This window comes from Artibeus jamaicensis, unplaced genomic scaffold (assembly GCF_021234435.1).
Source record: "Artibeus jamaicensis isolate MK-2021 breed Jamaican fruit bat unplaced genomic scaffold, CSHL_Jam_final contig_1284, whole genome shotgun sequence".
Lineage (NCBI taxonomy): Eukaryota > Metazoa > Chordata > Mammalia > Chiroptera > Phyllostomidae > Artibeus > Artibeus jamaicensis.
In genome coordinates, this window is record NW_026521249.1 from 1,988,331 (window position 1) to 2,010,043 (window position 21,713).

At 46.3% G+C, this 21,713-nt stretch overlaps 1 protein-coding gene across 10 annotated transcripts in view; it reads left to right on the forward strand.

Annotated features, from left to right (window-relative positions):
- The window catches only part of MGAT5 (alpha-1,6-mannosylglycoprotein 6-beta-N-acetylglucosaminyltransferase), a 346,996-nt gene that overhangs the window by 136,767 nt on the left and 188,516 nt on the right, over positions 1 to 21,713 (forward strand). For all 10 annotated transcript variants that reach the window (XM_053666802.1, XM_053666810.1, XM_053666815.1 and 7 more), the window contains one exon: positions 13,726 to 13,890. In XM_053666802.1, coding sequence (XP_053522777.1) covers positions 13,726 to 13,890 — 165 coding nt within the window. The remainder of the gene's footprint in view (positions 1 to 13,725; positions 13,891 to 21,713) is intronic.

Below are 21,713 nucleotides of genomic sequence, written 5' to 3' on the forward strand. Positions count from 1 at the left end.
TGGTGCATACAGGTTTTCAGTTTCTCTAGTTTTGACTACTTTTTATTTCTTGTGTGCTGCTAAATATCTCATAGGGTAAGCTTCTGCTACATTCTAAAGGGTTGTGATCTGGTCTTAGTTTTTCACCTTCACAGAGATGCTGTGGTTTTCAGGAAGTTACCAACCCCCCGGAATAGTATGTTAGATTTCAACCACCTTGTATACTTATAATCATAAGACTTTGGAGCTCAAAGAAACTGAAGAAATTATTTATTTTCTCTTTGTCCCCTTACAGATGACCCTTAGCAAAGTGATCTTTTTTCCCCTCAAAAACAACAAAGAAATAACCACACAGACACCATCAGCAAGTCTTAGCTCACACTGCTATTTTTCTTTTATGTAATCAACTTGATATGTCAGTCAAAATGGTCTTGGGAGCTGAGTTTCTGGCATTTAGTTGGACTGTGCATGTGTGCTTGAGGCTTTGGCATCATCGTGTGCTGAAATGCTAAGTCGGCACCATTGACACTATGGGCTGGATAAGTCTTTGTCTTGGGGGGGGCTGTTTGTGCGCGGTAGGAAGTTTAGCAGCATCTCTGATGTCTCTCCCCACTGGATACCAGTAGCACCTCCCCAGATGTGACGATCAAAATGTCTTGAGATGCAGGGGCCAAAATGCCTCTCTTCCCACCTTGGAGAACCAGTACACTATGAGTGGAGACAGCAAACACTACCTAACAGCATCTTCTTCTGGAAGTTCTCAAGCAGATAACTGGTTTTTGTTCTTTAAAATGTGACGGCCTGTCTTCCTGCCTGGTTTCCAATTCTGGGCACCAACCATGGGACTGAACAAGATGGTATAGTGCACATCAAGCCCCGGAATCCTGGAGAGCCATTCTGGTGCTGTTGCTTCCCCTGCAATTCACCAGTGCCAGCCATAGACAAATCAGCAGGGAGGTAGCTCTGGCAGTTGACGCCATATGTCTGATGGGGATGGAGAGACTGAAAGATGGTTCAGTGGTTTAGCTGGGCTGGTGGAGTGGGGAAGACGATGCGTGAGTCATCAGTTTGCAGTTTCTTTTTGTCCCACAAATGCATCCATAGACAGAATCTGCCCAGAATCTTCTCTGGAAACATGAAGAGCTAGCTGATCCTCTAGGGTTGGGATCTGTCTCTGGTTTGAATGAATCCAGTTAATAGACAAAGGGAGAAAAAAGCTTCCTTTCCCTAACCCATATTGGTATCATCAGGGGTTCCTAGTCTGCCATAAATGTTTTTTTATGCTGTGGCAGGTGTTTGAAGAACCATGGTGGCTGATTTCAGATTGTTACTGATTTATTGGAATCCCTGACTTGAAATCCTAGAGCAGCAGGGTTCAGTCAAATTCAGACCTTTGCCTGTTTGTTCAAATAAAATTTTATTGCAAGCCAGCCACTCCCATTCGTTAATAACTGTAATAACTAAAAACTATGATAACACCAGAGTTTATTTCACATAACACCTAAAACATGCTGACTCCATCTTTCGGCAGTGACCTTAGTCCACTCTAAAGCACTCATCCAATCGTGTTTGTCCTTGACTCAGTAATGTCCTAGGACTCCCATGGTCTAAGGCATGGTCAGCAAACTGGCCCCCTGTTTTTGTGTGGCTGTGTCCTGGACCCAGCACACCCCTTTTTGATACATTGTCAGTGTCTGCTTTTGAGCTACAGTGGCAGAGCCGAGAAGTTGCCACTGGGACAGCAGAGCCTAAGACATTTGCTGTCTGCCGTCTGGCCTCTGCTCTCGATAGTCCCTGGTCAGGCTTTCTGCCTACAGGAGATGTTGTGTGCTGCCCTCAGGACCCTTTCATCTTCGCATTTATATTCACTCAAGGCATCTTCGGGAGGCACACATCCCAGGGCTGCATTTCTCAGTCCTCAGAGTTGGGTGGTTAGGTACCTGGGCTTTGGAGCCAGCCAGTTTGGCTTTGCCACCTCGTGGCTGTGTGGCCTGGGCCCTGGTGGCACCAACCAGTGTGGGGTGTCCTACCAGTTCGTGCCTGGCTGGGTGAGTGGGAAGCGTGAACGAGGTGCTGCGTGTCTGGTGCCTGATGAGCAGTTGCTGTTTGTCATTTGTTTGTCTGACCGGGCCTCAAACAACAGAACTTTTAAATAGTATCTGCCTTTCCCCATCCTTTTTGGTGATTTGAAAAGAGACTCTTGAACTTCTTCGGGGATTTGGTAATTCAGAAGTGGTGCCTGGGAGGTGTCCCGGGCAGCCCGTGCGGAACAGCTGAAGCGTTCATTCTTGGGTGTGGTGGGCGTCTCTGTGGGCTGCCCGTCACTCCCGAGAAGCCAGTGTGGGGCCGGCGCTCCCTGCAGCTCAGCCTCCGCTGGGTCTCCCAGGCCAGCATGGCCGGGCCATGCCTGTCAGTGCCTTCGCCAGACTCGCGTCATGAATGGTGTCACTCACCCCAGTCAATGCCGTTCTTGTTTCTGAGGAGAATTGATTTCTCTCTCTGATGGCCTGACCCAAATTCTCATTCTCAGTGATCACCTCTTATCTAACAGGCCAGGTCCACTTGTGTCCTAGTCTAAGCAAAAGGAATGGAATCCCGGAGTGATTAGAGATCCCCCCATCCCCCATCTTTCTGACCTGCCTGTGTCTCTGGGTGCTGGGACGCCCTGCCCTGGACAGCTCCCCAGCTCGGGCTGAAGCGGGTGTGGGCCCTCAGTCTCTCTGCCACCCCCTCTCCCCACCAATACCCCGTTTTCCTGCTGCCTGGCTCCCTTTGGCCTCCAGGTCTCCACGCCTGCCCTGCCTTTCCTCCTGTCTCCTGGTTCCCTGAATTTCCTGGGCCTAGACTGTCCCTGGGTTGGCTCTTATTCTTCAAGCCTGGCCCTAGGGAAATGTCTGTGCCATTGGCTAGTGTGTGGCAGTGCCATCTAAGCTTTGTGTTACAGCTAGAAAGTGGCAGACAAGGTCCCTGTCTTGTAGAGGCTGTGTTGATATTGGGGGGAGAAATAATAAACAAGAGAATGTCAGATAGTAATAAATTCTGAGTTGAAAAATGACACAGGAGCCCTGACTGGTGAGGCTCAGTGGGTCGGGCATTGTCCGGCAAAGCAAAAGGTCACCGGTTCAGTTTCCCATCAGGGCACGTGCCTAGGTTTCAGGTTCGGCCCAGGTCGGGGTGCGTACAAGAGGCAACTGATTGACATTTCTCATATTGATGTTTCTCTCCCTCCCTTTCCCTCTCTCTAAAAATAAAGTATTTTTTAAAAGGAAAATGACACAGGAGGATGTGATATTTTTATGGAGTTTAAAGTGAATGTGTTTATTACTGAAGCAGTGAGACAGAGAAGAGACTATTCTGCCAGAGCAGCTAAGGTGGGCTTTTTTTTTTCTTTTTAAAGTACTTGAGGAGCTACTTTCGATGAGAAGGTCAAGGAAAGCCTCTCCCAGGAGGTGTCTTGCTAGCTCAAGTTACAAGGAGTGCTGGGCAGGAAAGGAAGAGGGAGGTTGAGGCTGAGCCAGCCAGGCAGAAGGCAGGGTAGGGTGTGTGCCAGGCCGTGTGAGGCCTCCACGTGCACCGTGGGGCAGAACAGGCTGCTGCAGCTGGAACGGAGTGCGCGGGGAGCCTTCTGGAAGGTGCCGTGGGCTGTGGCTGCGAAGCAGGGAGGGGGCGGCAGGCAGGGCAGCCATGTGGTTGTGGCTCACAGTCTGATGGGAAGGGGAGGGACTTGAGGGGAATGGTGTCCTTGAGGGTGAGCAAGGGTGTAAGCCTGGCCCTGTTATCTGCTGTCACTTCCTTGGGGGGTGGGGGGATAGAAAGGAAGTAAGTTCTTATTTCCTTAAGGAAGTAAAGAACCAGGGTAGGGCTTTTGGGTGCTGGTCAGGAGCAGTGGTGTAGTAGCTGCTTTGGGCTTCAGGTAGCCCTTGTTGGCCTGGGGTGCCCTCTTCTGAGACATTAACACCATTTTCCATGTTAATATGCTCAGAAGCCAGTGGGAGGCCCGCTCGGTGACGCCAGCGTGGCTGCCTAAGGTGGCCCCAGAAAGGTAGCTCCTGCCCTGAGTTGAAGACCTAGGTAACCTTGTGAGAGTCAGACAACTTTTACATGTTTTTCATTCCACCTCTCCTGTGACAAAGTAGGAGGAAGACTTAATTTGGATTTTATTAGGCATAGAGACCTGTAAAGGGTTTTTTACTTTTTCTTTTTGCCTGTATTCTGTGCAGGGACTGTTTTGGAGGGCAGTGAACTGTTGTGGAGTGAAGGTGGCAGGGCTGTGTGCTCTGAGGAGGCCCTGGTGACCCCATGGTGACATGGCCGGTGTGACTAAGGAAAGGGCTTTCTCCTTCAGAAAGCTTGGAACCTCCAAAATGGGCTCTTTGGGCTCGGAGCTTTTTCAGCCCACCCAGCAGCCCCTGTGCGCCAGGATGCGCACAAGCAACCCCCCGCGGGTCTGGAAGACTGGGGAGGGCCCGCAGGGTCAGCGGGAGGTGCAGCCAGAACAGGGGTCTCTGGGAGGAGCTGGAGCCTCGTCCTTCTACACCCTGTGCCACCCAGACTTCTCTCTCACGCCACTGCAGGTGTGATCCACATCCTGACCTGACAGGGGAAGGCACGAGCGAGGGCCCCGGAGCAGGCTCCCTCGTCTGGCTTGGTGTCCTCCCTGTGTCAGAACTGCTTGAGCAGGTCTCTTGCCACGGTGCCACCCTGGAAAGCCGCTCACCCTTCTCATGTCATCAGCCTTGGCATGCACTGTCTCCTAGGACCAGCTGTTAGGTCTGGCCAAGCATTTTTCTGTCTTTGAGCCTCTGCATCAGCTCTTGCCTCCACCGACAAGTCTTCCGTCCAGATGGCTTATCCCTTGCTCTCCTGTTCTCTCTCAGAAGCAGGGCCAGCCTCTACTCCATTCTCACTCTTCTCAACAAAAACTACTTAGCATCACGTATTTATTGTACTTTATCATCTCTCTCCCTCACTTAGAATACAAACCCACAGAGCATAGGGATTTTCGTCTATTTTGTTCCCCGGGGCTTAGCACATGCCTGGCACACAGTAGGGTGATTAGCAGCCCCACCCCAAGAGTCCATGTGTGGCACAGGTGCAGTTAGGGCTACTTTGAAAATCAGAGTAATGTTTTTAGCGAGACAGGAAATGAGGAGAGATTCCCTGTGGATTTCATGCCCGAGAGACTCCAAGTAGCTATTACTCGCACTCCTGCCATAGGGGAACCATTGTTTCCTCTGGAAGGCAGTGAGAGAGTGTTTATCCGTGGCTTGTGGAAGGGGTCCTTAACTAGATATGTGACCATGGGCAAGTCACTGATGTTTTAAGAACCTGCTTCCTCTTATTAAATAGAAGACTATAATATTACTTACTTCATAGGATTCTCATAAGAATTACATGTGTCTGAGTTTATTAGAGCCTTGAGATTAACAAAGAGGCTTCGTTACAGTGAGTCATCGCTAACCCTGGCCTGCACGTACGTGCATCTGGGACCACCCAGCCGAAATTGCCTGTAAACCTGACATTGCCTGTTCCCTTGAGTGCAGGCCTTCAGGAACCTCTTTATGCAGCTGTCCTTAGCATTTCCCTGGGGGCTGAGGCCCCACCAGACACCCTCTGCTACACGAGGACAGGCTTGTCCACCAGAGGCCCCCGGGCTGCTTTGAGAAGCGCCGGGTCCCATGCCATCGGGGTTTGGAACTGCTGCTCTGGGCTCCGGAGAGATGGCACTGGGCTCCTCGCTAGGCCCCTTTCTTTTTTTCTTTAATTTTTAAGTTTTTAAATTTTAAATCTTTTTTTTTTAATTTATTTATTTTTTTTATTTTAAAGATTTTATTTATCTTTAGAGGGGAAGGGAAGGAGAGAAGGAGAGAAATATCAATGTATGGTTGCCTTTCGTGCGTCCCCTGCTGGGAACTGGCCTGCAGGGAACCTGCCTGCAACCCTGGCATGTGCCCTGACTGGGAATCGAACCGCGATTGTCTGGTTCGCAGGCCCGTGCTCAATCCACTGAGCTACACCAGCCAGGGCAAATTTTAAATCTTTTTTTAAAAGATTTTATTTATCTTTAGAGGGGAAGGGAAGGAGAGAGGGAGAGAAATATCAATGTATGGTTGCCTCTCAGGCATCCCCTGATGAGAACTGGCCTGCAACTCAGGCATGTGCCCTGACTGGGAATCAAACCGGGGTTGGTTGGTTCACAGGCTCGTGCTCAATCCACTGAGCTACACCAGCCAGGGCTGGGCCCCTTTCTAAAGGTGTGTTAGTGCCACATTTTAGAAATAGGAGGTGTGGTTGTTACTGCCTTGTTGAAAAGAGAAGATTCCCCTCTCTGAACTGCGAGATAGCTCACTTGGTCTCAGAAGGTGGCACGTTAGGGGGACAATTTCTGCATGGATGGAGAGCCAGGGAATACCCCCTGGAGTCAGGTTGGCGACCTTGGGCAACAATGAGCTTGACCTCTTGGAATCTGAGTTCTTTTCTCTTCTATGAAAAAGCAGAAATGCTTGACTCCTACTCTGGGTAGCCGGCTACTTAGGAAAATTGAGAGAAAGGCCCAAGAATGTCATTCTGGATATTTACAGGTTCCATAAAGCACCTGATATCGTTAACAGGCATAGACAATCTGATCTTTTCTCAGATTCTGCTGCCTAGAAAGTGTCTTAAAACACCAGTGACAGCCCTCGCACTCCCTCAGGAGCAGCGCTCACCGTTGGGTGTGAGTTGGAGTCAGAACTTAAATCCACATTTAAATCCTCACCCAGGAGAGAGTGCTGGTCAGTGATACTGAGCATCTGAGCTGCCCCGTCAGTCTGTGATGGGCAGCAACTCCCTTTCGTGCCCTGGTGTAGCTGCCTGCGACCACCACAGGGGAAGGTCACATGTGAGCGCCGGCGCAGGCAAGTCCCCCACTGAGGTCAGGCGGTGGGAGTGAGTGACAGATGTTTCGGGGTGGGAGGGTGTCTTCTTATCTGACATGAGGGCACCTGTGGCCAGTATCTTTGAGTTCTGAGGATAGAAGTCACTGTACTGTGTATTTTAAAATAGCATCTAATACCTTTGCAATGTGAGAGTAATGTGTGTGCTTATGTAAAATTGACAGCATGTGGAGATAAAACCCAGGGGCTCTGTAGGCATATCACTGGGGTGGCCATGTTTTCTCTTGCAATATAAAAGGAAAAAAGTCCGTAACTTAAGCAGCCGACGGCATCACTATTTCAGGCAGTCCAACCCAGAACGTACTGTCGGTGAAACACACGAGGGCAGAGCGGTCCACGTCTGTCTTTGAGTCCTCGCACATAAAGACAAACACAAAATAAAGTACTCCATAACCCCCAACCCAGAAAAGAATTAAAGAATAAAAAATAATAAAATACTCATTACCCGAAACCCAGACAAATTTTGACACTTCATTCTGGGCCTTTTTTAAATGCAGAGAGATATGTGTGTGTGCTCATTTTTAAAAGTTGGGGTATTTCATATACAGCTTTTAATTTATCTCATATTTCCTCGTGCCATTCGATATTTTTGATGACCATATGCTTTTTCTTTCTCACCCACCCATTCAATAAACACTGATTGATCTCCTGATATTAGTAGGTAGTGGTGGTGACAAACAGAGGACGAGACAGACCTGCCCTCTGCCTGCCTTGAGTTTCCAATCTAGCAATTTGTTCCACATTACAAAGAAAGGGACATAATGTAATTTAATCTTTTGTTTGGGTATTTGGGAAGTTTCCAGCTTTTATCTATAATAAATAACACTGTTCTCTTTTATAACTAACTTTGCTTTGAACATCTATGTACATAATGAATGGAGTGTATTTTGGTCATCACTGTAACTGCATTCTCTTTCTGTGGAAAGATCACTTTCAAATTAATTTAAAAATACATAACTGATGAAACTTGACATGCCTGGCAGTCGATGGGAATGAGAGGTTGGGGTTAATCCTTTTTTCATTAGCACCTTCCTTTCTCATTAGCGCCCTGTCTTTGCTGGTTTCTCTGGAGCCCAAAAGTGAAGCCGCTCTCTTGTTCACACTCCGCCTCTTGGGGAGCAGCCATGGTGAAGAGGGATTTTCATTAGAAGCAAGCACAGATGTAAATGATTTTTGGCAGTTCAGCTGGAAGTCCTTGCTCGCTGCAACTCTGTGCCAGTGAATCATGGCAGCCTCACCTTAAACATAGTTCTGAACCATGGCTGTGCCCGAGTCCTTGACATGTGGGTCGGTTCTGCAGATTCTCTGTGAGTGCCAGAAGATGGGCCGGGTGACTCGGACTCATGGGTGAGCCTGCAGGCCAGAGAGCCTCTGCCTTAGAAACGTCTCCCAGCGGAGGGGGGTGGGACCAGCATAGGCCCCAAGCACAGGCTTTCCCGATGATCTCTCAAATATTGACTTAATGATCTGGGAAATCAGGGTTCGCCACTCATTCTCACAGCCGTAGCTGACAGACCTATACTGTACATCTTTTCCACTAGCAAGACCCCTCTCCCCACTGAGATCCTGTCTCCTTGGGCTCCAGCCTCGTGGAGGAAGGTGTAGCTGGCAGTGGTACCCCCTTGGCTGTCCCGCTCAAGGACTCGGAGGCATCTTCCAGCCCTTTATCTGACTCTGAGAGATAACGGAGATCTCACCCTTTTTAGCAAGATAGAAACCAAAGCTTACTTTCCCCAGAGGGACATTTAAAATGTCTTCAGATCCCATCTTTGTCATGTACAGCAACTTTTAGGAACACAGAATTTTGTTAGTAATGTTGGGATTAATTTTTTATTGTTAAGGCTTTGAAATACAAATGAAATTTTAAAAGCCTGTTAGTAATTGAAAACTGTAATGCTGCTGAGGACACACTTTACTGTTATAATAACTATAAAACACAGTCATAAATATAAAAAATACTAAACTGGAATTTGGGAGAATGTTTTCACCTCATTCTTATGAAACTATAGAAATTATTCTTGGGTGTATAGTCTTATTGGGTATATAGGTTAAGACTAAAGATTAAGACTAAAACAAATAACAATGCTTTGGTATCACTTTCAAATTGCAATAAAACTGTGACAGCTTCTAAATAAAACTTTATAGGTTTAACTGTAAAATACAAAGGTGAGAAATAATTTCATTACCTAGAAACGTGTGATTTACGTGGCCTTGTCAGTGGGAAGACCGCCCACTCACTGGTGCCCTGTGCAACACACGCCTCCCGAGCACTGTCGTGTGCGGACGCCGGGCCAGTCGGCGAGGGCGAGACACGGGCTGGGCATCATTTCGCCCTGTGTCATTGGTAGTATCTTTTCTGTCGTGTGGGACTGCCTTGAAATAATCACTCAAAGAGACACTTGAGTTGAAAGGGAACTTTTTTCTTTTCATGTAAGGAGAGGACAAATGCCTACCCAGGTGGCACACCTTAGAGAGTCCAAAGCTTTTGATAGTCTTATATTTCATTCTCATTTTAAGCCAGAGGGCAGATTTTAAAATTATTTTTAGTGCTGGAGTTGCTTAAAAAACAACAGCATCAGCTGTTGTTGCAGGGGGTTGCAGGTGATTTAGCATGGCTGAAGGCCAGAGGTTAATCCCTGGTGAGTGTGTTTGGAAGCAGCAGGGCAGAGGTGCTCGCTGGCCCGCAGGTCCGTGGGGGTTCTTTAGAGGTGGTGTCGTGTGGTGGGTAGGAGCCTGCGCGCTGGAACCAGGCTGTGGGTATGAAGCCCAGGTCTGCAGTCACCTGGAGCAAATTACTTAACCTCGTCCTGCTCGTGCTGTGCTTGATGGGTCTGTAAAATGGGGGCTCGGCCCACAGTACAGTCACCACACTGTCGAATGGTTAATTCATGGAGGGGCCGAGGGTGGCGGCTGACACGGTAGGCGGTGGGGGTGGTAGCATGGCGGCAGTAGTTAGCAGTAGCGTTGGGGCGGACATCTGCCATTACAGATTCCCGTACTTAGGCCATATCAGAGTCACAAAAGGTCAGTCACAGCCAAAGATAAGACACATTTATTGGTGGACTGTAATTTAAGAATTGAGGAAGAATATCTTCTTGATGCTGGTGTGACCACTTTGTTCCCTAACTAAGGTATGCGCCGCTGATAACCGTGGGCTGGGGACTCTGTCCAGTGGTCCCGGTGCCTGTTACCACCGTACAAGGCTACCAGCCCTGGGTTGGCTGTCCATCAGCTCTCTCGGGCAGGAAGGCTGACTTCCCTCATGGTGCTGCCTGTTGTGCTTGTAGCCTGCTTCTAGTGCCTCAGCAACGGCAGTCAACATCAGGCAAGTTCAGTGAGTGGCTTCCATAGTCGCTTTGTCAGAGTTCTTTCTTGGTATCTCCACAGAGGAGCAAAGGGAAGAAAAGGGTTGAGAGAATGTGCCTCATTCAGTGGTTCTCAAATGGGAGATATTTTGTGCCCCAAGGAACTCTGGCAATGTCTAGAGACATTTTTGGTTTTTACAAAGGAGGAATTGCTACCATGATTTATTGGTTAGAGCCCAGAGATGCTGCCAAACACCCTACAATGCACAGGACAGCCCCACAAACAACGAATTAATTATCTGGCCCATAGTGTCAATACAGTTGAAGTTGAGAAACCCTGAGTTAACCTAATTATAGGGCCAGGTTTCTGTGCCTGGCTAAGTAGTGGGTACCAGTTACATGCCATTTTACACAGAGACTTCCTGGCTGGCGATACAGGCAGAGGCTGGAGGTGGGGGAGCTTGCTTTTTTTTGTCGGAGGAGTGGTTTCTCTATACTGAGTGTAGCGTCTCTCCATGGCCCCGGTGTCCCCACCTGTGCGGCTGGCCTCTGACAGTCCAGATCACTGGAGGACCAGTCGACGCCTTAGATTCCATGTAAAAGCAGGGCTGGCGGCTGACTCCCGCTGACCATGCCAGCTAGTGACGTGCCTGGGACAGGCTGTGAGTCATGTGGATGGCAGGGGTGGTGTGGGGGGGGGGGACCTGCAGCCCTGCAGGAGAGTGATCTTGTGACTGGACAAAGTGATAAAGCTTGTATCACCCAGGGGGACATTTCTTCGGGAAGGGTAGAAGCACATTCCAGAGGATAGTTTTATTTTTTATTTATATATCTGTAACAGGCAGTTATGTAGTGCCTGTTATATACCAGGAAGTATTTAAAATATTTTATACATGTTAACCCATTAGACCCTCATAACTGCCCCAGAAGCAGGCTTATTATTATCGCTCTTTTACAGACAAGGAAACAGGAGTGGGAGCAACGGCTCAAACCTAAGAAGTTTGGCTCCAAAGTCTGGGCTCTTCACCACTGTGCTGTAGATGAAAGACACTGAGTTTCATACTTGGTTTTCTTATTCTGCCTTGGCTCGTGACTGCTGGCTGGTTCCAGGGAGGCATCAGGGAACGAGGCAGACCCGAATCAAGTGTTCATTCTGACTTACCCCTGTAACCACAAAAAAGTTACTTCATGTCTGTGAACCTCAGTTTTCTCATCTGTAAAATGAGGTCATACCTACTCATGGAGAATATGGACATGTCATGGGATTTCATATATATATATGTGTGTGTGTGTGTGTGTGTGTGTGTGTGTGTGTGTATTTATAGACCTTCAGAAAATGTTAGTTCTCTTCCACCCTTCTTTGCTGTAATCAGATTTTTGGCCTTGTTTACTCCAGTGTCATGGCCAGCTTCTCTTACTGCCCACTGGTAAGATACATACTGAAGAGCAAAAAATAGGCCTGGTCACAAGAAGGAGCTGGAAAGAAGTATTCCAAGTCATGAAATCCAAAGACCTACATCCAAGATTGATCTATCCAGCAAAGCTTTCATTTAGAATGGAAGGGCAGATAAAGTGCTTCTCTGATAAGATCAAATTCAAGGAGTTCATCATCACCAAGCCCTTATTATATGAAATGTTAAAGGGACTTATCTAAGAAAAAGTAGATGAAAAATATGAGCAGTGAAAGGACAGCAAACTCACAGTTATTAACAACCACACCTAAAACAAAAGCAAACTAAAAGGACAGCTAGATCAGGAGCAGAACCATAGAAATGAAGATCACATGGAGGGTTAGCAGCAGGGGAATGGGAGAAGGAGAAGGGGGGAGAAGGCACAGAAAATAAGTAGCATAGATGGTAGATAGAAAATAGGCAGGAGGAGGGCAAGAATAGTATGGGAAATATAGAATCTAAAGAACTTGAGACACATGGTCATAAACTAAAGGGGGGAGTGGTGAGGACGGGGGGGGTAGGGTGGAGGGGAATGAAGAGGGGAAATAGAACAACTGTAAAGGCATAATTAATAAAATATATTTTTTAAAAAATAGGCCTGGTCTGATATTTGTCAGAATTAATGAGTGGACAGACTGCTACAGACCTTCACATTGTGAGGAAGCCTGATGTTTGGTGCCGGGCGGTGGTGGAGATAGTGAGATAATGACAAGCACATCAAATCAGACTTTCACAACGGAGACATGGGCTCTGCTTCTGTCTGTAGTTCTCAGTCAGCTCCAGCGATGTTGTCTATAAACCGCTGAGAACACAGACTTCCGTGTTAATTACGTATCTGTGTCTCTGTTGGGAAGAGTTTCTCCCTGGACTTGGTAGAGCAGGGCAGTCCAAGTGCCTCTTGCTGAGGGTGGTTGGCTGTGCTCCGGGTCGATGAGTTAACCAGGTGTGTGTTTCTTTCCCGGCCGGATCAAAGTACCTGCCCAGAGCAGGTTTGCTCTGTTCCCAGCAGAATGAAAGGGAGCAGCTTCCCATTTGTCTCAGTTCAAGACTTTACTATATCCTGCTACCCACACAGTGTTCTGCCCCCTGGCCCACTCCCAGTTAGTGAGTGCGGATTCTATCCACATGGATGACCATCCCGTTGTCCTTCTTCCTGCCTTTTCCACATGTGCAAGTCAGTGTATCTTTCTTTGATTGCAAGTTTCCGGAGGAGAAGGGCTATTTCATCTCTGTGTGTGTGCTGACACATGCGTGAGGAAGCTACATCTGGAGGGAAGTATATGACTCCTTGACCCACAGCCACCTGTAAGGAAAGGGCATCAACTCCTAAATGTAAGCACCATGAGAGAACATCCCTGACATCTAGAACAGTGCCTGGCACACAGCAGTTTGATAGATATTTCTTAGACAAATGAAAGCCTCTGGTCTTTGCATATTTTTCTAAATCTGATTTTAGTTAACTGAGTATAGCATGCCTGGAAATGTGGAACTGTGGCTTTTATTATTACTATCTGTAATCAAGAGATATAAAGACTGCAAAAAAAACACTTGGGACATGCTGGAGTAAAGGGCACTAAAAATAATAACAAACTTGATCCAGAAGCTGCTTTGGGACTTTGGGGTCGTTACTCTGTGCATCAGTGAAATTCGGCCAGTAAATTCACTGGCCAAATATAGCACCATGGTAGGTGCTCTGAGGAGGAGGGGTTTCTAAATAGAGTGCTCTGGTGAGATGCTGAGCAACAGTGAGCATTCTCTGTCAGACCAGTGGCTAGAAATAATTTTATGTCATTTATGCTAAATTTGCATCACAGAATAGACCATGCTGTTTTGTACTTTCTGGCCTGGGGCACAGAATGGAAGGTAGACCTTCAGCAGTGACATGGGAGGGATTTGGTCATATTTGAGATATGCTTTGTTAGGACAGGTCTCAGGCGGTACCTTTGGACTGCTGCTCTTTGTTCTTAATGTCAAAGAGAAGAAGAGAGAGCATGTGCATTGAACAAATACACAGTGGCGAAAGAATTTTAAAACTACCCGCATTTTATTTTACAGACCTAAAGAAAACTCTCGCCGTATTGTTGGATAATATTTTGCAGCGCATTGGCAAGTTAGAGTCGAAGGTGGACACCCTGGTCATCAACGGCACAGGAGCCAACTCGACCAACTCCACCACAGCTGTTCCCAGCTTGGTAGCACTTGAGAAAATTAATGTGGCAGGTAAGAAGGGCAGTCCTGTAGCTTGGCGTGGAGCCAGACCTTGATTTGAACTGGGAAAAGAATAAAGAAGCACAGTGGCTCTTTTCAATAGGACATAAATCCCACAAACTTGGTATGGCTCCTGTAAAGCTACATTTAAATTTATTTTTGAATAACAGATGTTAAAATGCTTTTATAGTCTCGTCATGGTGTGTGATATCTGGTGGTTTCTGTGACATATTTTACATAATGAGCTCCTGGAAGTCACTTTTAATGAGCAGATTCATAGCACGGATGAATGAAATATAGAGGTTATCTGGGGAGCTCACATCAGTTGGAAGTTCTTTCTCTTCCCCATTTTCATTAGACAATTTCAAAAGTTTATTACATACGGTAGATTCTCTCCTCTGAGGCACCGTTGCAGAAAGTACCTCCTGTGTGTATGTGGGAAATTCAGTTCTGGAAATGACACGTAGGAAATAACTGCCCCGGCCTCTAGCCCCTCCTGGGGCTACCAGGCATCTCACAGGGATTCATTTGTCCCCTTCTTGAGACTGCAATCTTGCGTGAGAGAAGAGAAATGGGTTAAACACAAAACCCAAGTCATACACAGCGTGTACTGTCCACAGCTCGTGGGCCCCCCATTGCACTGCCCTCAGGCTGGGTCTTTGTGGTTGAGTCAGAGCTCTTGTTAGGGCGACCACTGTCCTTTCCTAGGGACTCAGGACAAAGCAAAAAGCTAGAGGGTTAGGGTTAGGTGCCCTGGGGGAGTGCTTGTGAATACCCATCCTATACTCCTGGTGGGTGGTATCCAAACTCTAGTTAGTGGGTAAAGTAAGTGGCTGAGTTGCTTTTGAAATTTTTAAAATCTGGTTTGGCACGCACTTGTTGGCTTGCTTCTCTGTCCCCCTTTCACAGACTTCCTTGGGAGCAGTCCTTTTCCTTTCCCCCTCCAGGGTCAGTACATTTAATCATTTCACATTATGCAAGCTTGTTGTATTACCTGTTTGTTATGTTCTTTGCCCTTTCACGAGTTTCAAATTGCAGAATATACTTCTGATAATCCAAAGTAGCCAACCAAAGATTTTAAAAACAACTTTTAATTACAACACAGAGGCAGTGTCATCTAGGCCATAAATCCTGTCTTCCCTGCAGTTCCCAACAGCTTCTGTAATTAGACGAGAAAACCTCCCACTGTGTTGAGCTGCTTATTAATAAACAGAACCCATGCCTCTCCAGTCTCCACTCCTCCACCCCTTTCCCGTAGGAAACGCTAATGAAAAGCTCCCATCTGATTTCACGGCAGCTCTGCATTCTCTTAATGCTGGAGGTGGGGCGGGGCGCTCTGCCACTAATGTTGTGGCTCCCATTGCCTCTGCCCTGTAGGAACCATGTAAATATGTCTGCTGTCATTCTCTTACCTGATAAGGGATCGTCCTGCCCCTGGCTTGTCCTGTTTGTGAGCCAGGCTCACAGGGAAACTTCTCTTTCCGGTCTCCACGTCCCAGGGTACAGAATGGTGGGGAGACCTTCAGCAGTGACAAGGGAGGAATTTGATGGCTGCTTCTTTCCAATGAGGTCCAGCCCCACGTATTGAACTAGTTTACTCAGTTAACAAATATCTCTTGAGCATATTCTCTAAGCCATTGGATCTGAGGTGGGTTCCGTTACTTATATACCATGAACCCTATGTTTTCACTGATATTTAAAGAACCAAGTATTTTGGTTTATTTTTTTCCTTTGGGGGAAATGGGAGAAAATTTAGAGTTATGCCTTTAGTAATTAATCTCATCTTGCTCCTTTGTATTTTTTGTGTGTGTGATACCCGTCATGCATTTGTGATTTTTTACTGGCCAATAAGGAAAATAACACAGATTGTGATCACTGTAAGTGGCAGTCCGTGTGGAAGACTTTTCATGGGAAGGTGAGCTTTGAAGGTAGGAAGGATTGAGGCATAGGGCCCTCATGGAGGAGATACAGACTAGAAATGGGTTGTGGCCCAGAAAGACACTTGGAAGGATGGAGAGGAGACTAACAAGTAACAACCATCCACTAATACCAGGTACCGTTCCTGACTCTTGGAGCCACATGGTTTTATTTAATCCTTGCCGCGTCTCTGTGAAGTGAGGGATCTCGCAAGTTTTAGTGAGCTGAAGTATTTGGGAGAGGGGGACCTTTGGTGCTGTAGCCCCCTGAGCTCAGCCTCAGGCCTCCTGGCACCACCTGGAGAAGACATTGTGAGTCTGTGTCTGAAAGACATTGAGGGCACTGTCTTTCTTGCTTCCATTCGTGAATCATCGCAAATGGGTGAGTCTGGGGACATGTGCTATCATTTTCTTAGAGGTTCCTGAAGAACTGACAGTGTACCCTGTTTAATAAGGAAGTTTTTTACATCGGAGTGTCTAATCATTGGTTGACCTGTGTACTTTGAAAAACTAAAAAAGAACGGCAGCTCGTCCCCCAGTGTGCGTGCACGCATGTGCATCCCTTCCCTAGATACCATGTCGGCCACGGTGGGTGTGGTGCGAAAAGGAGAGTGGAGGCCCCCTCCCCTAGTTCCCCCAGAGGTTGAAGGGTCCTTTGTATCTTTTACAGTGATCAATGGACGTAAAGTTTCTATTTGTCTTATCTATAGATTAGGGTGTGAAAAAGAAGGACAAGAACCTAAAGTTCTTAGTCCTCGTTCAGTATCAGTCCCCCAGTGCTTCTATGCCCTCTCACTGCTCTGTGGCCACGAGAGAGGCAGTCCTCACAGCCCCCTTGTCAAAGCAGGAATAATAGGTCTTGAGCTGTGAGAGAATTCATTTTTATAGGGTTCCAATCCTAGTTGAGTGAAGTTCTTCATTCTTACTTTCTGCATTAAGACATTTGGTAATTGCTCAGAAATGTTCTCCCTGGTGTGTCTTTACTGCTTACTCTGGTGTCTTATTGCTCATGATGTTTCTGATTGCTTACTGTTATGTCTTATTGCGTGTTGATATATCTTCTGGTTGGCTATAAACTGCCTCTAAATTGGATAGCACAGCAGTTGAAGCAGGACTTCTTAAATTTATTTTCTTTTGGGGACATTTGTGTGTATGAGTGTGTGTCCCCTTTCCTTTTCTGTTTAGCTGTTTTTGATGTGGCTTCTATCCAAAGTGGTTTTCCTTCCAAATTTATCACTCTTGGGCTTTTTTATTATGTGAAAGTGAATGTTCCCCTAGAGAAATTTAGGTGAAAATGAGCCTTATGAAAATCAAGAATTATATTGAACTACATTTTGAGCTCTATTTATTTTATTGAAGAGGAAAGTGAATCAAAGGAATGGAAGAAAACAGATATTTAGAAATCCCTACCCTTCAATCAATCACCATTTCTATAGGTTTTCTTCCTGAAAGAACTTGTCTGTGCCTTTGTCAAAAAGTATCTACTTTCTGAATGATACCTTGTTTGTCTTTTTTTTGAAAAGACCAATTCCTGCTATTCTCCAGATTTGTGATCTTAGATCATGAAGCAGAGCAAACAGTATTGGGTCTGTGGCTCTTTGCCCTGTAACTAACATGGGGGAAGGTAAAAAGTATGTGTGATAATGAAAATGCCTGTCTCCTAACAGTTAACACCCTCGTTTATCCTTGTTTTGTCCATAGTGTCTTGTTCAAAGCCAACCTCTTGAAGGTACTCAGTACATCCTGCTCCTGTGGTTGGGGTTATGCGGGATGGGGAGAGCATTTGGTTTTACTGCTTCAACGGCTTTCTTACATTTTCTCTTCTCTATTTATGCTCATGGGGATTTGCATTGAAAATAGTATTTGGTATCTCATTTCCCTTTTCTCAGATCTTAGGAGACACCGCACCACCTAGGAAACAGGACTTTCTTTCTGTCTGGCATGACTGAGTTCCCAGATGATTCTGTACCTGTGGAGCCTTCAGAGGAAGTGATAGTTACAACTCCAGATTGTAATATTTGGGGGGAAGGGCCCACATTGTACAGCTCTGTACTGTGGGTGAGAGGAAAGGGAAGCATGGATGCATGCATGGGTGCATTTATTTATACTCTCAAAAACCAGTCTTGTCATTCAACATCAGCTGAATAACACATTGGCCAGCGTTGATGGTTCTCTAAAAGGCACAGCATAATGCCAGCATCCCCTTTGAGTTTTGACCACTTAGAATTGCAATAGAAACAGTCACAAAATCAAAGATGCAGGAATAATTCCAGTGGCTGTTTCCTGATATTTAGTCCAAATTACACATTATGCAGTCTTGTATTTTGCAAACATCACTTACAACATGCAGTATGTTCTAGTATTTGGGATTGAAGTGCAGTGTATTTGAACTTGGATGCTCTTCTCAATAAAAAGAATCATAATTATTATTCTCACCATTTGAAATTGAAAATGAAAAATCTCCTGCTCTGTTCCAGGGCTTATGTTTAAAAGTACAGTTCCCCACTTTGTGTTGCTAATGGACCTTAAAATTAAGTTGCACCTGCACAACCCACATTGTCAGTTGTGTTAGAGCGGCACCTGAAGGGTCCAAGTTCTTCTTACCCCTGCAGTGGTTCAGCAGGTGGCTTTTCCAGGATCAGATATTGGGCAGTCAGTGGCTCCCCAGATGCTGGCAAGAGACAGGAGAGAGATGGGAGATGAGGGGTGCTTTCTGATTGATTAGAGCAAGAAACACACCTGTTCCTCCTGTCTTACCTGTCACTTTCTGTTTCATTCTTTGCATGGACAGCAATAAATACTCAGTCACATGTCAAAAACAGTTCTTTTAGTACCTTCACCAAAAGATGTATGTCCTTGTTTGTGTGGTTTTCACTTGGCGTGGTCATGGGCATTTTGACTTTTATGATGGAGGAGGAGGAGGAGAACAGGAGAAGCAAGAAGGGGGAAAATACATTTCAGGAATGTATTTGACCTTTGAGAATTCATGCTGACTTTTGAGCCTGTGTATTTATAGCACCGAATCTCAAGACAATTTTGTCCCCATAGATGACACTTGGGAATGTCTGGAGACATTTTTGGTTGTCCCAACTGAGGAGATGCTGTTGACACCTGGTAGATAGAGGCCAGGGGTGCTGCTAAACATTCTGCAGTGCACAGGATGGCTCCACAACAGAGCACTGTCTAGCCCCAAATGTCAGTTGTGCTGTAGCTGAGAAAACCTGATCTTGTAAGGTATTGTTGGAACCTGGGATTACCAGTTACAGGATCAGTGCAGAAGGATGCCTGAGACACTGGGATTTCCTGATAGGCCTGCTGCGACCTCAGGTCTTGACCTTCCCTCTTCCTTCCATGGCTGTTTGTGAGTCCCCAGCACCAACCACTTTTAGCTTTACAACTGATCTTTGATATCTCTAAGTAAGGTTTTATAAACCCCCAGGATATTTGAGATCCTGACCGTAAGAAGCTCTTTTTCCTAGACCCAGATCAGTAAAATTTCGGCAGTCTGTATTTTACTCCTGCTTATGTAGAAGGTAATTATTTTCAAGAAAGAGGCACTAATTCAGCAAAATGATGGTAAAGTAGTCTGAGAGAGTGGATTTAAATTACAAGAATGTTTTAGAAGAAATTTCATTCTATTATTTTAAGCAGATTATATAATTATCAAGATTTGGGGGAGTAAATTACATAAGTTAAGGGAAACAAGACAGGTTCCTGAAGATCTGCTTGATAGCACGGCGTGCCCTACACAGCGTACTGGAGCCGTGCGGAAGACGGAGAGACCGCGAGGTAGGCTGGGAGATTTGTGTTTTCAGTGTAAACCTACTAAGGAGTTGCTATTTCGTTCTGTAGGCAGTGACAGCTGATGAGGATTAAAGCAGGAACGTGATTAGTTGAAATCTGTATTTTCAGAGACAAATGAATGGCCACGTGGAAGTGGAATGCTTTTGAAGGGGGTGATAACCGTAAGCCAGGTGAAAGAGGGTTTATTGACTCAGGTGGGAGAAGGCCTGCAGTTGGACATGCGCGTGAGTCCCAGGGGAAAGGGGCAGATCCGAGACCTGTCGGGGTGGAGCCGACGTGGTGAGGACGCTGGGGAACCATGGGAGAGGGCAAGGGAGGAGCTGTGCTGACAACTGCCAAGGGCATGGTTTCAGGGATGACTGGGTGATGCACGTATTGAGGAAACAAGCCAGCAGAGAGACAGGATTGTGGGAAGACAGAGCCGTGTGTTAATGTGGGTTTAAGGAGTATAAATGCTTTGCTGTGAGCCATGTGGTTAGGAGTAACAGTTTAAAGGCCGTTGGAACACTAGGGACAAGAAAAGGCCGTGTTTGTGTAGCCAGGCTGCCTGGTTCAAATCCCAGCTCTTCCACTTCCTACCTGTGTGACCTTGGGCATGTGTTTGAACCTTTCTGTGGCTGAGTTTCCTCATCTGTAACATTGGGGAGCTAATAGTAGTACCCATTTTGTGGGGTCGTTATGAAGATTAAATGAGATACATGACTGGGGAAGGTGCCCAGTCCAAAGTAAGTACTACCTGAGCATCTGTTAATTACAGCCTAAAAGTGGCACGTTCGAAATACTGATCTAACAATTAAAATTGCTTTGACTGGTTTATTGGGATACTACCACTAATAATGAAAAAATTAATCACTAGTACTTGTGCTTTATAAATTAGAAAACATTTCTCTCTATATTATTTCACTTGAGCACTTTAAACTTGAAGAAATTCCCAAATTGACCTTTTCTGTCAATCCTTAGAGACCTTTATTATCTATCCTTAGAGACTTAGTAGGAAATCCATGAGTCAGTAATCTCTTGGTTGTAAAAGGCAAAAGAACCCCTAGCTTTTATTGCCTTAAACAGGAACAGAATTTAGGGCTCATGTCATTGAAAAGTTCAGAAGATAATGCTGAGAGCATCTCTGCTGGGTACAGACATGGAAAGTGTACTGCCTTCTCTGTTGGCTTCGGTATAGGCCACGTTTGCACGGTGGTGGCAGACGTGGTCCCAGGAGACTGTTTCTGGCAGCATTCTCGGGGCAGGTTCTGACCGGTCGGCTTGGGATATGTATGTCCTTATCCATGATCCAGTCACTGCGCCTGCGGCCTCCTGCTGGGCTGAGCCTGGTTCGTGTAGGCTGCTCCCGAGGTTGGGAGGGTCCCTAAAGAGACTCCAGGCAGGCAGATAAAACTGATACGACTTTTAGAGACCCCTGTTACGGTTTGGATGTCCAAAGTCATCCTAGGCCTGACTCCAACATTTTTTTTTCTTGAGGGCTCAGAGAGAAAAGCTTCTGAAATACTAACCTTCCTGCCCCCCATTTTAAATGCTGCTGTGGCTGAGTGCACCTCACTCCTTCTAGGAACTAGCCTCCTCCTCAGCAGGCTGTTTATTTATGCCCTTGTACATTTACAGCCTGGAAAGCCCTCCTGTTTTTATGGTTAACTCTTCCCACCCTTTTCAAGATTCTCTGAAGCACTGTCTCCCCTAAGAAGCCTTCTCGACACCCCTCCCACCCCAGAGGTTTCTGGTGACCTTGCCTTGTGTTCCCACGGCTTCTGTATACATTTTGGGAGTGTTCCGTGCTTCACCTGTCTCAACAGCCAAGCTGTAAGCTATTCAGAGGCATGGGTAAAATATCCTGCGTTTTCCTTTTAAACTCAATACCTAGCTGGGAGCCTGGTAAATTGGAGGTTCTCAGTCAGTGATTGTGCAGCTGAGTGTGTGCACCCCTCACTCTCCTGAACACACAGCAGGCTCCACAACAGTGACGGCCACACACTCAGTTCTGCATTGGCAAGTCTGCCATCCGCCTGCTGTGGCTTTTGACTGCTATATTGTTCAAAAAAGGAAGTGCTTTTGCTCTACTACGCTTTCTGAAAACTGATATTCCATAATAAGATCATTTCTTTT